General features: G+C 43.5%; 1 protein-coding gene and 1 non-coding gene across 5 annotated transcripts in view; both read left to right on the top strand.

Annotated features, from left to right (window-relative positions):
* Dop1b (DOP1 leucine zipper like protein B) overlaps nucleotides 1-17,615 on the top strand; it is a 132,250-nt gene that overhangs the window by 89,986 nt on the left and 24,649 nt on the right. For 3 of the 4 annotated variants that reach the window (XR_012447854.1, XM_074072687.1, XM_074072688.1), the window contains 4 exons: nucleotides 1,091-1,146; nucleotides 3,858-3,962; nucleotides 4,061-4,127; nucleotides 12,999-13,143. Coding sequence is in view for 2 of the 4 variants with exons in the window: in XM_074072687.1 (XP_073928788.1) it covers nucleotides 1,091-1,146; nucleotides 3,858-3,962; nucleotides 4,061-4,127; nucleotides 12,999-13,143 (373 nt within the window). In the remaining 2 variants the exon portion in view is untranslated. The remainder of the gene's footprint in view (nucleotides 1-1,090; nucleotides 1,147-3,857; nucleotides 3,963-4,060; nucleotides 4,128-12,998; nucleotides 13,144-17,615) is intronic. The other variant, XR_012447855.1, reaches the window with a different exon arrangement.
* On the top strand, nucleotides 17,345-17,478 carry LOC141423715 (small nucleolar RNA SNORA42/SNORA80 family). The gene has a single exon (XR_012448536.1). It is a non-coding gene; the product is annotated as a small nucleolar RNA SNORA42/SNORA80 family (small nucleolar RNA).

The following is a 17,615-nucleotide window of genomic DNA, read 5'->3' as shown; positions in this document are numbered from 1 at the left end:
CCAAGGGATTGATATACAAGGACACTGACTGCCTCCACAGTGGGACTTCCACAGCATTGGTCAGGGCTCTGCCCCAGGGTCTCCCAAGAATGTATAGTCACGCTGCACTCACTTCTATACATAAATATTAAAGCAGGTTAGCCCAGAGAGATGAGCAGGGAAGGAGGGCAGTCAAATCCTCAGCCAAGTTGTGTTTGGGACTCTGAGCAAGTTTGGCAATGCTTCTCCCTAAGGCCTGGGGATGCACCTCAGTGGTAAAGGCTGGCCTGTCATGTGTAAAGCCCTGGGTTGGATCCCTAGCACTACAAGAAAAACAAAACGAAATAAAAGCTTGTCTGAAATACCTTCCTTGAGGTTGGTCTGTGCCCACTGGCTCTGCTGCTGTAGAAGTATGGCTTTCATAGGTGGACAGAGCCCACACTTGGGGACTTCACTCTTTCGTGTATTCGAATGTCCAAAAATATCTGCAACTTCCTGTTTTGTACCAGGCTGGAAAGGAACTTGATCTTGTCTGACTGACTGGGTTTTGGCCATTCAAATAACAAAACTACATATTGTGGTTAGCTTAGTTCATTAGCTCAACTTGTATAAATCGCTTTTTTAAATAAGGAGGGAAGAAGTGTGTATTTTGGAACCAGTTTCTAAGTGGTTCCAAGCCACTGGGATTTAGGAAAATTGTCTGGACTGAGTATGAGGGAATCTCTTATGCTAGAAATTGGTTTTTTTTTTTTCTTGTTTCTTGTCTGTAAGTGACCGCCCATTTATTAGAGTCAACACTGGCACCCAGCTTTCTGTTGGAGGAAGCTCAGTTATAGTGCCAGATATTCTCTGAATGCTGGTTTATGGCCTGGGATGGAAAGTAGGCATGGAGAATGGGAAATCACAATAGAGTTCCGCCAAGAGGAGCACTAATGATTTGGAACTCATAGGATACATTTGCGCTCCTTGTATACTAGCATTCTATTGTGTGCTATATTGTCTGAAAGATTCTTCAGCCCAAAACCTTTCATTTGTTACAATCTAGAGCTGTTTCCTTCAGTAGCCTCATTTCTTACCAACTTGGCATAATTGGTTTTGCTTTACATTTCAGAAATCGCCTCTCATGGATATTCCTGTATTGCAGTTTTGCTTTGCTTTTGTCCAAAGGTAACGTAGTTCCCACACAAACACTGTTGAATGCACATGCTGTTGCCGGGACCATGAGTAACCATTCTGGTTTTATTAGTTGACAACTGGAGAGCCTAGTTCAGAAAATATCTTAAAGGTGTCTTAGTTTCTTCCCAAAGCATGGGATTAGCCTGAGTATCTTTATTTTTCCTACTCTGGAGGTCTGTTACAACATTTTAAAATTTGTGTGCTGCATATTGAAACATTTTATGTCAGTAAAGCTTTATGTAAGGGCTATTAAACTTGAAAAGATTCAGGTTTGTATGAAATTGATCCCAGCACACACGTGCTAAAGACCTCTCTTTTAGAAAGAAGAAATGATGATTTCCCATACTGTTCTCAGTGCCTCCTGTGGTTCATGCTGAGTGCCTTCTGCTCTGGTTTACTCATCAGAATCTCAGTCTGGGCTAAAGTAGGTCTGGAAGGGGATTCCCCAGTAGGCAAAGAAAGCGTCCCTGGGCCTGTGTCAGATCTTACCAGGGTAGCATCCCAGGTACACCTTCTAGGCCCTTCCTCTTGGTGGATCCTGTGTTGCAATATATGTGGGTGGAAGAGGTCAAAGGCCTTCTCAAGGAAGCCTCAGTATCCTTGCCTAACTATCAGGAGCCCTACATTAAATAACTGTGATAACCAGGAACAGTCCTGGTTCACACAGTCAACATTCCATAGTTTTTCCCACTCATCATGTTCTGAAGTTGCAGGAAGATAAACTGAGGATCATACTTCCAGGAGTCATTAAGATGAGGGTTAATATTATTGCTTAAACAAAATTAGAGATAAGGGCAAAATAGTTTCTGCTGGGTAGCGAGGGGGTGGTGGGGGGGCAGGGGAAGGGAGAGGGAGTGGGAAGGGGGGAGAAATGACCCAAACATTGTATGCAAATATGAATTAAAAAAGAAAAAAAGATGAGAGTTAAATTCAGACCAGCTGTTACCCTTTAGCCACAGGCATTATTATAGTTCTTTACTCCAGGAGTTAAAGGTGAGTGGGTCACATCCTTCCTTAGGACAGCTAATACCCATTGTGATACTAACAGATGTTTATTGCAGAGTGGTCTCTCAGCTTTCTCAGCAGCTGCAGGGCACATTTTTATCATCTTTTTGATGCAGAGGAAAATCTGGGACCCTGTGGCCTCATTTAAACTTTTACAGACTGTGTTGCATTGCCTGGCTGTGTAGCCCTACTGTCAGCATCCTCCTCCTTCCAGGGAAGTCTGACCTGAGAGCTGCCCCTGAGGGAAGGTGGAGGGTGTGATCCACTTCCTGAAGGGCATGGCCTGACCTTCTCTCTATAGCCTGGTGACAACTGGTGTGTGTTACCAGCAAGACAGAAAAAGCAGAGTATTAGAAAGGCCAGACAGAGATCAAAGCTGATCATCTGGTTTTAGGCCTTTATTTTATAGACAAAGAAACCAGGGCAAGATCTCAGCTCCCCTAACTCCAAGTGCTTGCTGGAATGCCAAAATTGAGTTTGTGTATACTGTAATTAAAATAAAAGCACTTTTGTAAATGTCACAGTGTACTCCCAGTACAATAATATGATAAAAAAATTAATTATTTAATAAAAAAATAGGAAATAGGTCAATCAGATACGCTCTTTCCCCATGTTAATGTTACTGGTGCCATCTGTGATGAAAGGATCTTGGTTTTTGTGCTCCAAATGGAAGAATCCAAGCAGAGCACATGGATGGGGTGAGGTAGAATAGTTTTATTGAGAAAAGGGGAGTCACCCATTCTGCCAGGTGAGGAAAGAGAAGAAGAAGGGGGTGTAGTGGTAGGTGGAGTTCACCAGCAGAGAGAGTGTGCTTTTCTTTTTTAGATGCCTTTAAAACCTACACTACCCTATGGGAGGGCAGGCCCAGGAGGTTCCCACGCAGTAATGAATGAGCGGGGAGTGGCCTGGGTGGAGGGTGGTCTGGCCCATCCCCAGACAACCTATGTGAGCCCCAAACTTTTCCTACGTCCAGCCTGCCTCCCCCAGAGGGACTGTTCAGGGGTAGGAACTGGAGAGAGGGAAGAGGGCAAAAAGAGAAGAGTGAAGGGGGAGGCAAATATGATCAAGGTACTTCATATATATATGTATGAAACTAGAATAATCAGCCCAGGCATGGTGACTCATGCCTGTAATCCTAGCTACTTAGGAGATGGAGATCAGGAGGATCATGGTCTGAGGCCAGCCCAGGCCAAAAGTTCACAAGATTCCCATCTCAACAAGTGGCCTGGCAAAGTGACACATGCCTGTCACCCTAGCTACATGCAGGAAGCACAAATGGGAAGATCAACATCCAGTCCTGCCCTGGGCATAAAACAAAACCTATCTCAGTAACCAATGCAAGAAGTGCTGGTGGAGTGGCTCAAGTGATAGAGTGCCTGCCTACAAGCACAAGACCCTGAGTTCAAACCCCAGTACTACCAAAAACATGAAAAAGAAAAAGAAAATAGAATAATGAAATCCCTTAAAAATTGTTTTAAATGGGGAGGGAGGGATAAGAAAGAATAATAGAGGGAGGTGAATTTGATCAAAGTATATTATATGTATATATGGAAATATCATAATGAAACCCCCTTGTACAGTTAAATATATTCATGAAAAATATGTTCTGTTTCCAACTCTTCCATCTAGAATGTGCTTGTAAGTAATTGTATTTTCACTTATTTGTGGTTGAGTATTTTTTCCTATTTTAAAAACAGGCTCCCAATCCCAGACCTACAAGAGCATTTTCCTTCGCTGCTGGGAGTGCTGAAGGAGTCTGTGCAGTTGAACCTGGCTCCACCTGGATATTTTCTGCTTCTCAGGTACCCTGTCACCACATTCACATGGAGGTACTGTTTGCTTTTGGGACATATTTTATTTCTGCAGCATTTTTGATCAAAAGCTGATTGTCTCTCAACAGCATGCTGAATGACTTTATAACAAGAACTCCCAACCTGGAAAGCAAGAAGGATCAAAAAGACTTGCAGGTGTGTATGTGAAGGTGTTTATCAAGGTGTTTTTATGTCTGCAGTGCCAGCCATCTCAGGGCATGTCACTGCTGATAATGACTGTGGGCCTTTGTTCCCAGGTCTAACTTCACTGACAAGGTTCAGGCCCTCCTGCTAGTGTTTACTGAGGAAGGCGCTCTATGTGAATTTCTTCCCTTAAAACCTTTGTTTTCCTCCATTACAAAAGCAATGCATGCTCATAGGAGATTTCAAAAATACTGAAAAATAAAAATAAAGCTTGCCCAGAGAAGATAAACTTCTCAAAGTAGAATCCTGAGTGATAATATAGAAATCATGTTAGAATTAGAAAATTACTATTTTACCAGTTAGAAACATTGAGTGAGGGCTGGCAGAGTGGCTCAAGTGGTAGAGCACCTGCTTAGCAAATGTGAGGACCTGAGTTCAAACCCAAGTACTGCAAAAAGAAAACATTGACTGAGTTGGTTTTGTCAAAGGCTTTGATTAAACTGAGATGTGCAGTATCCCTCAGTTCCAATGCACCACACACAAAATACCAAAACGCAAGGATGCACAAGTCCCTTATCTAAAAGAACAATATTTGCACATAATCTGTCATATACATACATTTTTCTTGTGTTTGTGTGGGGCACTGTACTGGGAATCAAACCCAGGACCTTATGTGTGCTAGGTAAGCACTATACCACTGAGCTGTATTCCCAGCTGTGTTTTTTGAGATAGTCTCAGTATGTATCCCAGGCTGGGCTTGAACTTGTGATCCTCAGCCTCACAAGTGCTGGGATTATTACCACACCTGGCACTGTGTGTGTGTGTGTGTTATTGGGGATTAAACCCAGGACTACTGAAGTACATCCTCAGCCTTTTAAAAAAATTTTAACTTGAAACAGGGTCTCACTAAATTGCCCAAGATAGCCTCAAAATTGTGATTCTCCTGCCTCAGCATCCCAACTTAAAGTTGTTTTGTTTTTTTTTTCATTTTTCTGGTGATATTAAGTTTTGAACTCAGGACCTCATGCTTGCTCAGTAGGTGCTCTACCAATTGAGCCTTGTCCCCAGCTTTTTTGTTTTTTTCTTTTTGAGCAGTACTGGGGTTTGAACTTAGAGCCTCACACTTGCTAGGCAGATGCTCTACCACTTGAACCACTCTGCCAGCCTTTTTTTGTGTTGGGTATTTTTCTAGAGAGGGTCTCAAAAAGCTATTTCTCCAGGTGACGTTGAACAAGATCTTCCTGATCATTGCCTCCCAAGTAGCTAGGATTAGAGGTGTGAGCCACTGGTGTCTAGCCTGTTTTAATTATTTTTGAAAGAGTGTCTTACATTTTTGCCCAGGCTATCCTGGAACCTCAGTCCTCCTGATCTCCACCTCCTGAGTAGTTGGGATTATATAGGTGTGAGCCGCCATTCCTGGCTCTCAGTTTAAAGATCTTAATTGGTTTTATTTGTGATCCAAGAATCAGGCGACACTTTATTCCATGAAATGGAATAAGTGATCCAGTGGGCTGAGCAATAGAAGTTGGTTTTATAGATAAAGAAGGGCTAAAGAAAACAGAAATAAAGAAAAAACAACAGACTGTCATTTCAGTTACTTTCCTTGTAAGGCAGGAACAGGGAGATAGAACAATTAAAAAGCTGGTGGCTCACACCTGTAATCATTGCTACTCAGAAGGCAGAGATCAGGAAGAGAAAGGTTTGAAGGGGTGGCAAGTGGCTCAAGTGGTAAGAATGCCTGCCTAGCAAGCATGAGGCCCTGAGTTCAAACCCACTGCCATTTATTAACATCAGGTTTCTCTTTTGTCAAGATTAAAGCAGAGGAAACTATTATATTGTGCCAATAGAAACTGGGAAATTTGGTGGTGAATGAAACCAGAGATTTGTGTAGGGCTTAATTTAGGTATTTAGTTAGAGGAAAGGTTGGGTTCTTGCCTTACAAAGCCAAAAACCAGAAGAATGAACTTCACTGACAAGGAGAGCTAGAAAAGCAAGAGTTATTTGAGATAGAAACGTGGCAGAGTAGAGTCCCCAGAATGGGGGAGGGGAGGGTGTCCCAAGAGAGGGTGAAGAAAGGCAGAAACTCCCAATGCATGGGAGGGGCCCAGAAGGAGTGAGCCTGGCAGCTATGTGCATAAAGGCCTTTTTCTAGTTCTTTGGTGTGCTTTTGGGGCATACCTTGCAAGTTCTGGATACGGCTCTCTGGTAGGTGGGCACCAGATTTTTTCTTACAGGGTCTTTGTCTTGAATAAGACTTTGTCCTCCTTCCCACAGGGGAGAAGTTAGCTGCTATGTCCTGAACCTGGGCGAATATCCCTATGGTGGGATTGCGATATTGCCCAAGGCAGACTTAGGGTAGAGGCAACAAAACCATGGCAATGTCCCTCAAAGACCACTCAGACACTTGTGTTAATGCAACAACATTTATCCACACTTCAAATGCACACTTACATGGTCCAAGAGGGAGTCACTGCATGCAGTCGGTCACCTTGCAGGGCACCGCTGTGGCAGGTAAGTCTTGTGCTCCACAGGGGAGCCCCACCAAGCAGTCAGTTCGTTAGGGCTGAAATTGCTTGGAGCTCAATCCGATCTGGAGGGAGAACTACTACACAGCAAGACTTCTCTTACTCAGGAGAGAGATCCTCTGGCAAGGAGAGGCGCTTACAGGAGAGAGTTCCTTGATGCTAGCATACATTGCTGGTGAGCGTTGGAAGATGGTGGAAAGGGCACTCTGCTAGGTCCTCCAGGGTGCCTCTTATGTTAATCCTCTGCTGATCGGTTTCACCTTTGGGTGTAACTTAGGTGGGGGTCCGTGGCAGCCTTCTCTAGGTGTCATCATGTCTTAGCATGAGTGTCGCCATTTTGGACCCCATATTGGGCTTTTCTTAGCTGCATGCCTTATCAGTCCTGTTGTCTGGAACAGGACTTTGGGGAGTTAGCGATGTCCTGAACCCAGGCCAATATCCCTACAGTGGGTTTGGGACATGGCCCAAAACAAAACCATGGCAATGTCCCTCTAAGACCACTCAGACACTCGAGTCAATGCAACGTTTATTCACACTTCGAATGCACACTTACAAGGTCCAAGAGGGAATCACAGCACACGGTCAGTTGCCTTGCAGGGCACCATGGCAGGCAAGGCTGTTCTCCACGGATGGAGCCCTACCAAGCTATCAGGCTGAGAGTATTGGCTGGCAAAGCTAGTGCTCCACAGGGGAGCCCCACCCAGTTGTCAGTGGTCAGCTTTGGCTGAGAATGCCAGAGCGAGGCATTTGAAGGGAGAGCTACCACGTGGCAGGACCTTTCTCCCTTGGGAGAGAGACTTCCTCTGGCAAGGGGAGGCGCATGCAGGAGGGCGTCTCTTGATGCTAGAGAGGAGGATGTTGGAGAGTGCACTTTGCTGTGCCCTCACCAGGTGTCCTTTTTATGTGATTTTTCTCCTCTAGGGTGTTTCCCTCTGATGTCATTTAGTCCTCTGCTGATTGGTTACACCCAAAAGTGGGGACCCCAGTGAGCTGCTGTAGACATCATCATGTCTTAGCATAAGCGTAGCCATACTGGACGCCATATTGGTTGCATGCCTTATCAGTCCATATAGATGGTGTCCTGGTGTTGACGACAGCCGTTTATTATAGTCCAGAGTTCTGGTAGCTCACTGATTCTAAACTGCCCTACACCCAAAGTTCAGACAAACTGCAGTTTATGTTCTCTACAGTCTTGGTGCACTTTTCCTTCCCACCCCGATGGCTACTTGCCCTGGGCCTGCTTTAAGGTTAGCTAGTCACGTAAAGTTTGACCCACACTTAAGAGTAATCTACATCTTTAAAGTCAGCTAGGTCTGGCGCTGTGTTTACATAGGTGTACTTAACAAGACAATGGCCCAAACCTAAGAGCTAGATAGAGCAGAGGTTAGGAATTTCAAACGGAAACTCTCTCAATTGGAGCAGGACATAGTTAACATAGTTTACAAAGGTAATCTTTCTCTTTTATAACAAGACAATGACCCCAAACCCAGGAGATCATCCCAGGTGCCAAACAAACACAAAGCTTTAACCAAAATTCCAGCTTTAAAGCCTAACCCCATCTTCTTTTCCTCAAAGTGACCTGTGCCCAACCTGCTGAAGTGCATTTCTTTCCCAGTGAACATCACTATTTTTGTTATAATCTTTGTGTCTTAATTGAATACTTCTTGCTTGAATTCTTCCCAGTGTTTATCAGTGCTGTTTTTCCAGTAACATACTTGCTGACTTTAATTGCTCCTTTATGGCCCCCAAGCTTAACTGCCTAAGATCAGGCTAGCTCCTAACATTACCTTTCCTGATTTCTAGGAAGACCAAATAACAGCTCAATTTACAGCATAGTTTCAGCTGGGTGGTGTGGAACTCTTACTGGAGCCCTTGGCCATAAGGGTTGGTTCTGGGTCCAAATGCTCATCTGCATTAAGAGAAAACAACATAATATGGAAATATGAATGGGAAAATAAATTATGGAAAAATGAATTTATTTATAGTTTAGGCCAAAACTGCTGAGAAATTCTCAATCTGTTACTGCCTTGTCTGTAGCAGTGTTACTGATACAATATTGGATTGTTGTTCCCTGGGTTCGTGTCCTGGTGCAGTTGATGATTGAAGGTGCCAGATCTGGAGTTAAGAGTTAAAGCAAGCACAAAGTTTATTGAAGAGACAGGTGGGACTTAGTGAAAGGCCTAAAGTGAAGGATAGCTGAAGTTCATGAGGTGAAATAAGGGCTGACTTTAGGCAACCCCCTACTCTACTAACCATCTGGCTGCCCCCATCCTTATTGGACTGGACATTCCAAGAGGGTCTTGGTAGTCCATCCTGTCCTTGAGGCTTGTCACCTACATTTTATGACGACTGCTCGTTATTATGGTGAGACCCCCTTTTTGTTTATCTTGGGAAAGTTTGCTGTGTTACTTTCTTTTAGGGGTCTGTATTTTATCTCCTTAGATGTTTGCCCTTAGGAGTGCTTTTTTGTTTCCCTTATCTATGAAAAAAAAAAAAACCAAAAACTGCTGCACTTTACTGTGGAGGAAAGCAGGGAGGGGGAAAGGAGATGAGAGAGAATGAATGTAATGGTGAAACAGAAAAAAACGGATTTGAGGAATGTCACCTGGGGTGAGACCAGAGAAGGGTCACCTTACCCCAGAGGTTAAAATGGCCAGTGAAATAGTATGTGACCATGTATGGGACAGCTGTACCCCCATTTCTGTAACCCACTCTAAATGGTATATAAGGAGAGCCCCCTTTGTTCTGGGGCTCAGTCTTTAGATGCGAATCTGCTGAGTCGCTGCTGGCCTGCTTAATAAACTTGCTTCCTGAAAGCTTTGGTGCCCTGTCTCCCTGTCTTAGCCATCCTACAATGTTACCACCTGCGTGAGAAGCTTCTCATATCTCCCTAGATGTTTTGCTTTTAAGGACGCCCTCCTGACTCCTTTATCTAAAACAAGGGTACTTCTATCATTTGTCCCCTTTCTATTCCCAGGATCATTTCTGTCACTTGTTCCCAGAGTCATTTCTGCCATTTTATTTCACCTCACATTTGTCCTCTTACATTACAATTTACAGAAAGGACAGGACAAAAGCCAAGAAACATGCATGTGTAGATTTAGCTGTGGCCCCAGTTACTGGAACTGGGGAGTAAGTCTCTTTGTTCCAGGGGCCAGGGATTTGGGGAACAGACTATTTTCACTGCCAGCATGGTAGTTCCTGTAGGAACAAAAAGACAGTTTTTGAAAACAGATCCTAATTCCTAGGGCCCTGTTACAATTCCCCCTTTTTCTTGTCTATTCATCGGTCTTGAGGGATTTGGAGTGCTGTGTCATCTGGTTGTCTGTTGCTACATTGGTGGATTGTGTGGATTTCTTCAAGGGCACTTGAACCATATGAGTGAAAAAACCAGATGCTTGTTCCTCAAAGTAAAAGTACCAACACAAATTGCAGAGCAGAAATACAAGTAGGAGCCAAGGTCTGAAAATCTCATTGCTCCATCCTTTTTCTGTGATCCCTTCAGCTCTCTTGCTGGTTTTTGGTACAGCATTTGGATCTTGACATTCTCCCCAGTTTTTTCTCTGAAGACATTGCTGGTGAATCATTCTGTGCTCTTGTTAGAGGAGAGTCTCCTGGTCAGTCTGATTCCATATAGGAAGAGAGGCAGTGGGGAGAAGAAAAAGCCTTGCCACAAAAGAGGTTTATAAGGAATGACCCCTCGGATAAGTTTACCTGGAGTTCACTGCTAAGGTGATAGCTAACTCTTAGATCAGAAGGACTGGTTGAATAACATCCCTCTGTGTAATAGGTTATCTTAACAGAAAGGAAAAAGTCAGATAGCCAAAACCAGAAGCCAAGAGTGATGGGGCATATCTATAATCCCAGCACTTGGGACATGGAGGCAGCAGGATCATGGTTTGAGGCCAGCCTGGGCAAAAGAGTTTGTGCAACTCTTATCTCAGGGAGAAAACTGGTGTGGTGGCATGCTTCTGTCATCCCAGCAACTGCTGAAAGCTTGAAGTAGGAGGATCATGGACCGGGGTGGCCTAGACAAAACATAAGACCTCATCTCCAAAATAACCAGAACAAAAAGGGCTAGAGGCTTGCGTCAAGTGGTAGAGCATCTGCCTAGCAAGTGCAAAGCCTGGAGGTCAAACCCCAGTAGTGCTGAGTCATCATGTTACATGCCAGTGTTGAAGATCCTCGCCTTCACAGGCCAGAGAACTGGCTCGTGAGATGGCTGAATGATGAACCAAAGCCGGTGTATGAAGTGGGATATATTAGAGAGAAAGGAAAGGCTACCTCTAGAGAAGCACAGAGGAGGTCAGAAGCTGGTAGCTCACTGCTCAGGTGAAGGATGGGGTTCTTACGGATGTTCTAACTCTGGGTTTAGGTGGGTTTTTCTCACTGGCCATGGATTTGAGGCTTTCTCAGTTGAACTGGTTTGGTTTGCACCTTTATTGGGGGAAGGGAACAATCTTGAGAGCATTTTGCTTATCAGCCCTGTGGCAGATCTGTATCTCTTTAGGATGCAGGAATGCAGGCCTCCATCTCCTCAGGATGCAGGAATGACATTGCCCTTCATGGGGGATGGGATACTCATCTGCCTTAGGTTATCAGACCCAACAATCAGGGGAAACAAACTTCGGGTATATACTTTCTAAAGCATTTATTTTGTTGTTATCTTATTTTGAGACAGGGTCTTGCTCTTGTAGCACAGGCTGGTCTCAAGCTTGTAATTCTCCTGCATCAGCTTCCTGAGTGCTGAGTACGGGTGTGCCTCACCATAACCAGTTTGTTTTTCCATTTTATTGTAATAGCAAAGGGCTGTTGATGCTGGCTAAAGTGAAAGAAGAGTCCTGACCAGGTTTCACAGCTACAGGACTCTCTGTTCTCCCCTTTCATGCAGGGTCAGCAAGCCACAAGCATAAACTCTGTGAGCTTTGTGTCCAAGTGAGGATGCCAGATGTTGTCCCTTCATTGTTGCCAAATTGTTGCCAGAGCCCTAGCTCTGGGTCCAAGCACTCATCCTCTTTAAGAGAAAATGACAGGCCAAGCACTGTGTGACTCAAAACTGTAATCCTGACCACCTGGGAAGCAGAGATTGAGAGCATCATGGGTCCAGGCCAACCTGGGCAAAAAGCATGAGACACCCATCTCAGCCATTGGCTGGGTGTGGTGATACATGCCTGTCATCCCAGTTACTGGCAGAAGCACAAATAGGAGGATTGTAGTCCTGGCCAACCTGGGCATAGAGCAAGATTCTATCTCAAAAATGGCCAATACAGACAGGGCTGCCCGTGTGGTTCAAGTGGTAGAACGCCTGCCTAGCAAGGTGTTCTGAGGCCCCGAGTTCAACACATAATAACATCGAAAAAGAAAAGGAAATGGCATAATATGTATACAGATGGAGAAATGAGTTTGTTTACAGTTTTGGCCAAAACTGGGAAGAGAAAATTTCTCAATCTGTCTCTGCCTTGTCCATAGCAGTATTACAACTTATAGAAAGGATAGAACAAAAGCCAGGAAATGTGCATTGTAGATTTAGTTACTAAACTAGGAAGTAAGTCTTTCTCCTGGCTCCAGAGAACAGAGCTTTTGGGGGCAGGCCATTTTCAGTCCTGGGATGATATCCTACCTGCAATGGGATGCTAGAGTTGAGAACAGACTGTGTTTAGAAACAGAACCTAATCTTTAGGACCCTATCACAGAACACTAGCACAAGCATATGTATTTTAGCTATGTGTGTTAATTGTGTATGTGTGTGTTAATTATGTATATGCATGTGTATGTTAATTATGTATACATATTTAACTGTGTATATATATGTTGATGAGCTGGAGCAGCAATTTTTATTCGACACTAGCAAGAACCGATGGCTCTAGAGAAACCAGGTTACCAATCATCAGATACTTTATCATCAGACACTGTCAACTCTGGTTTCACTTCACTGCCTTGTGCCACTGCAGGCAAGGGCTGGGACCACTTGTGCAGTAGGCATTTGTCACATGTGCTAGGGAGCACTTGAAGCATGGATGGGAAGAATCCAGTGTGCTGTTAAGTGTAAAATGCACATTGGACTCCAAAAACTTAGTAGAAAAGAGGTTGCAAAATCTCATTAATTTTATGTTGTTTGCATGTTGACACAAACATGAATAGTTCAGATTAAAGAGAGCATGTTATAAAAATTGATTGTACCTGTTTCTTTTTACCTTTTGATGTGGCTTCTAGAAAATTTAATGTTACATAAATGGCTCACAGTTGTAGCCTGCATTCTGTTTCTATTGGACAATGCTGCCTTTATGCATCTTTGCCTTAACTAGCTAACTTCTTTCCCTTAACTAACTTCCTTTTCTCTTCTTCTGATGGCTTCCAGGAAATCACTCAAAAAATCCTGGAAGCTGTAGGGAACATTGCTGGCTCTTCCTTAGAACAAACCAGCTGGCTCAGCAGAAACCTGGAAGTGAAGGCCCAGCCTCAGGTAGCGCTAGAAGAATCTGATACTGAGGACAATTTGCCTGGTAGGTGTTAGAAAGTGATGCTTGCAGTCAGTTGTGCTTTGAGTTTCTTTGTTTTTTATTTGTTTCTTTGTTTTATGTGTTACTGGGGGTTTAACTCAGGGCCTTGAGCTTGCTAGGCAGGCACTCTACCAGTAGAGCCATTTTGCTATTCCTGTAGTTCTTTAAGAAAGACCTTAAGTGTTCCCAGCACACATACACACATGCAAGTAAAAATTTTTAAAAAGGAACAAAGTAGAAACTGTGTGAAGATGGAAAGTGATGAAGATGTTAATTAACCTAGTTATGATTATTTAACAGTATGCATATATATATACGTATATATATCAAAATGTCAAATTGTAATTCTCTGATATGTACTATTTTTGCTTGTCAATTATTCCTCAATACTTCTGGGGTGTATTGGAAAGTAAAAAAAAAAAAAAAAAAAAAAAGAAAGAGTAGAGAAAGCATGCTGCCATGCTGCCTTCTCAGTTGTGTTCATTCGCCCAGGCTCCTCCTTTGTGCTTATTAGTTAGATGACTAACAGTTTCTACTTCTTGCAGCCTGAGTTGTATGTATAATGAACCATATGGTGGTACTGCAAGGACAGAGCTACCATGTTAAACCTTCCCTGATCCTAGAAGGAGTCCCCAAAGTAACTTCCCAAGATAGAGAGCTGCATGAGATAAAGATGATGAGGGTGTGTGCTTACTAAATCAGCAAACTGGTCAGATACTTTATGTTGTGTCCTTCATTTTCAAACACCCTTCCCTCCCTGTGATCCCAAATCCTTGCCTAGGGTGTGAAAATTTCATAGAGGAGGCTCCATAGACTCTGCTCAGTGCTGCCTCATTATTAGCGAGAACTTCCTAGGACAGTTGTCAGAAGACTCAAAGAAGACTCATCAGTTTTCTGGGAGGACCATTCAGTGATGAGTGAGAGATGCTGGAGGAGTCTGAATTCAGTGTGACTGTGTAGGTTTTCAGTTGCTGGTGCCCTTAAGACCAGCAGACACGTCAGCCAACCAGGCAGATCTCAGGACATTGGCCCATTGCAGTAAGGGGAAAAATGGATAACTTCAAAGAAGCGTCTCAAAGAGGAAGTTGAGGAGGATATTTCTAGGGTTTTAGGGCCTTGGCTGAGTTGTTTTGTGGCAAATCTTTGAAGGTGGGTGTATTAGTCTGTTTTCTGTTGCCAATAATGCCATACCACAAACTGGATGTTACAAAGAAAGGTTTATTTTGGCTCACATACTAGAGATGAAAGGTCTGGGAGTCACATTTGATGATGGCTTTCTTGCTGGCAGAATCCTGAGGGAGCTCAGTTGCATCACGTTGGGAAAGTCAGGGACACACATGTGTGTCTCTTCTGCACCCTCTCTCTCTTCTCATAAAGCCGCCAGGATTCAATCATGGAGGCTCCAACCTGATGACCTTATCCTAGTCACCTCCCAAAGGCCCCATCTCTAAACACCATAACTGAATTTTATTTCCATCCTCTTAATACCTCACACTGGGCATTATATTTCAACACATGACTTTGGGCAGTTGGAAGTGTGCAAAGTTAATGCTTTGGACTGGTGAGCATGGCATGAGGGGAGGGCCTGGTATTGATTGTGGTGAGCAAGCTGCTCATCGAGACATTTTGGCTGTGTGCAATTATTCCTGTTGTCAGGCAAGTGACTATCCATCCTAGTCCTCCATATTATTCAACAAAGGGACAGGAGCTTACACCCCACCCAGTGCTGCTGAACACGGGACAAGAAAATATGTTTGGTCCCAGTTTTATTTAATACAGAAACAAGAAATTACGTTTTCATTCTCAATATGAACCACAATGCACAGTACCTGCTGCAGAGTGAATGTTCAAAAGTTGTTAGCTTTTATTTCTCTTCTGTCAAAACTGTTAGCAATAGTTAAATCTTAGAAACAAAAACGAAATTAGCAGTTTTTAATATGCAGGAAAGAATTCAATGAGACAGAACTTTTTTCTCTTGCTGATAACAAAAGTCCATTTTAAACTATCAGAAACAAAAATACCAAATGAGTAACTTTGAGCTCATGTATGTGACAGGGTCAGTAACTAGCCTTAGTCATAGCAGGGACCAGGTGCTCAATGAAGTTAATCACGTCTCATGCAGACTCTGAGTGTCTCTGTGTCACATGCCTAGCCCAGTGGAGGGGAGGAAAGGCCAGAGCCACATGATATGGGCTGTCACCCAAAAGAGGGTGTGTTCCCAGAAGGAGGAAGGACAGGGCACTGAGCAGATAAATCTTCTGCTATATCTGTTTGCAGGTTTTTTGGTGGCACTGCTGTTTGAACTCAGGACCTCAGGCTTGCTGTGCAGGTGCTCTTACCACTTGAGCCACTGCATCATCTATTTTCTTTCTTCTGTTTTTTGGCGGGGCAGTACTGAGGCTTGGACTCGGGGTCTTACCCTTGCTAGGCAACTGTTCTACCACTTGAGCCCCTCCCTCCTACTTCTGCCATGTTTGTTGAAAAGTTAGTTTTGTGGTTTGTGTAGGAGAAATGGCCATGTTTTATCCTGTAATGAAGATGCCATAACTGGGATACTGTCATTTGCTGGTATGAACTAGTGGGTAGCTTTCCCAGGCTGGGGCATGGCTAAGGTTGTGGTTTTAAAGTAGGAGAGCTCTCACCTCCACTTGACCAATTTGTCCATGGTTGTTTCTGGTGTAGATGCCAATTAAACTGCTTCCACACACTGCAGCTGTGTCTGCGTTGTTGCATCATGTGTTGTTGCCTGGCTTTTGTGCAATAATTAAATTTAACCTGAAGACAATTTTGTGGTAAAATGATCAGCTGGCTTTTTGTACTTCTTAGAAATCACAGAATTCCAAAGCTGGAGGTGAGTTTTGACCTTCTCAAAAATGCTTAATAAGCAATACAGAGTACCATATAACTGAGTGTTTGGATTGTAACTATATTTTGTCTGAGTTGTGATAAACTTAAGTCTATGTATTGACCATATAAAGTATGATATAGAATGAGGCTTCAAAATGATGTGTTTTCCTCCACACCTGTGCCTGCAGGGGCAGGTTCTTAAGTATAATCTTGTGAGAGAAATGTCTGGCAGGTGCCATGCTCACTCTGTGCTCAGACACTGGTACTACTCATGGGGCTCAAGAGAGATGATAATTGAAAAGAGAATTACCACAGGTACCTTTGTAACTCTTCTGAAAGTCTAAAATTATTTCAAAATACAGTTGTTCTAATAGTGAAAAAGTAAATTGCCAAGAGAATTTCAGGTGGTGCTTAGTACTAGGAGGAAAACAGGAGAATATGATAAGGAATGACTGGGTACAGCCAGGGAGGAAAACAGGAGAATATGATAAGGAATGACTGGGTACAGCCAGAACCTCTTTAGATGTGACAGAATATGACCCATAGGAAGTGGCAGTTGTGCAAAGAAATGTAAGATAAAGACAGTGTGCAGAAATCTGGAAGGCATTGCACAAAGGGGACACAAATGCTGGAGATAGGAGTGGACTTACTCTAAGATCCCCGAAGACCAGTGTGGCTGGGACTTAATGAGAGGCTTGGAGAGGTAAGAGAAAGGATGGGGACTGAAGGTTGTCAGACTTGATGTAGAGCCCTGGGAGGAACTTGGATCTTGTGTATGTGCTGCAGGGCCATTAAATTATGGAGAGCAATCACATAGTCATGCTGCATCTTTAGAAAACTTCCCTTTGGTGCCTGTGAGCAACACAGGCTGCATTGCACAAGAACAGAAACTGCACGTCCAGTTAAAAGGATTTGCAGTGGTTTGGGCATGAGTTGGTATTGACTTTGAGGCAGGGCTGAGCAGGAGCACAGCCAATGATGTGCCCACTGTAGACAAGGAAATATAGTAATCTTAAACTGGCAGAGGCCACTACGGGAAGGGGATCAGGAAGTAGTGAAGAGGTCTGGTAGAGATGAACCAATGTGGGTTGTAATACACATGTGCATGGAAGCAATGCTAGGAATCTCTCTGTATAGCCATCTTTGTGTCAAACTAGCAAAAGTGCTATGTCTTTCTTCTTGTCTGTTATGTTTTCTCTCAACAAAATTGGAGAACAAGAGGGCAGGTTCTGCCCAAACATACATATGAATAAATGTAAAAACAATAAGTTAAAAAATGGGCCAAAAAAAAGAGCACAGCCAACAAAACTTGCCAGGGGGTTGGAGATTGAAGGTGGTGGTTAAAATGCAATTAAATGCATGGGTTTGGATTTATGGCAGGCCCGGGCCCCTGGGCCTCTCATAGTGTCCTTTGTCAGAGAAAACTGTGGCTCTGAACCATTGCCTGGCTTCTGCCTGTAAACTGCTGGCACTGAAGTGAGTTGCACAGTGGAAGAGAAAAGAACTAAAAAATATATTTTTAAAAAGATGCAATCAAGGGTGACTTAGGGTTTGGCCTATGAAATTCATTGAGGCAGAGAAGACTGAAGGAAGAACATGTTGGAAAGGGAAGTTGAGTTGGTGCTAAG

Source organism: Castor canadensis, chromosome 5 (genome assembly GCF_047511655.1).
Source record: "Castor canadensis chromosome 5, mCasCan1.hap1v2, whole genome shotgun sequence".
In the NCBI taxonomy this organism is placed as follows: Eukaryota; Metazoa; Chordata; class Mammalia; order Rodentia; family Castoridae; genus Castor; species Castor canadensis.
This window is presented reverse-complemented; position numbering and strand designations above follow the sequence as displayed.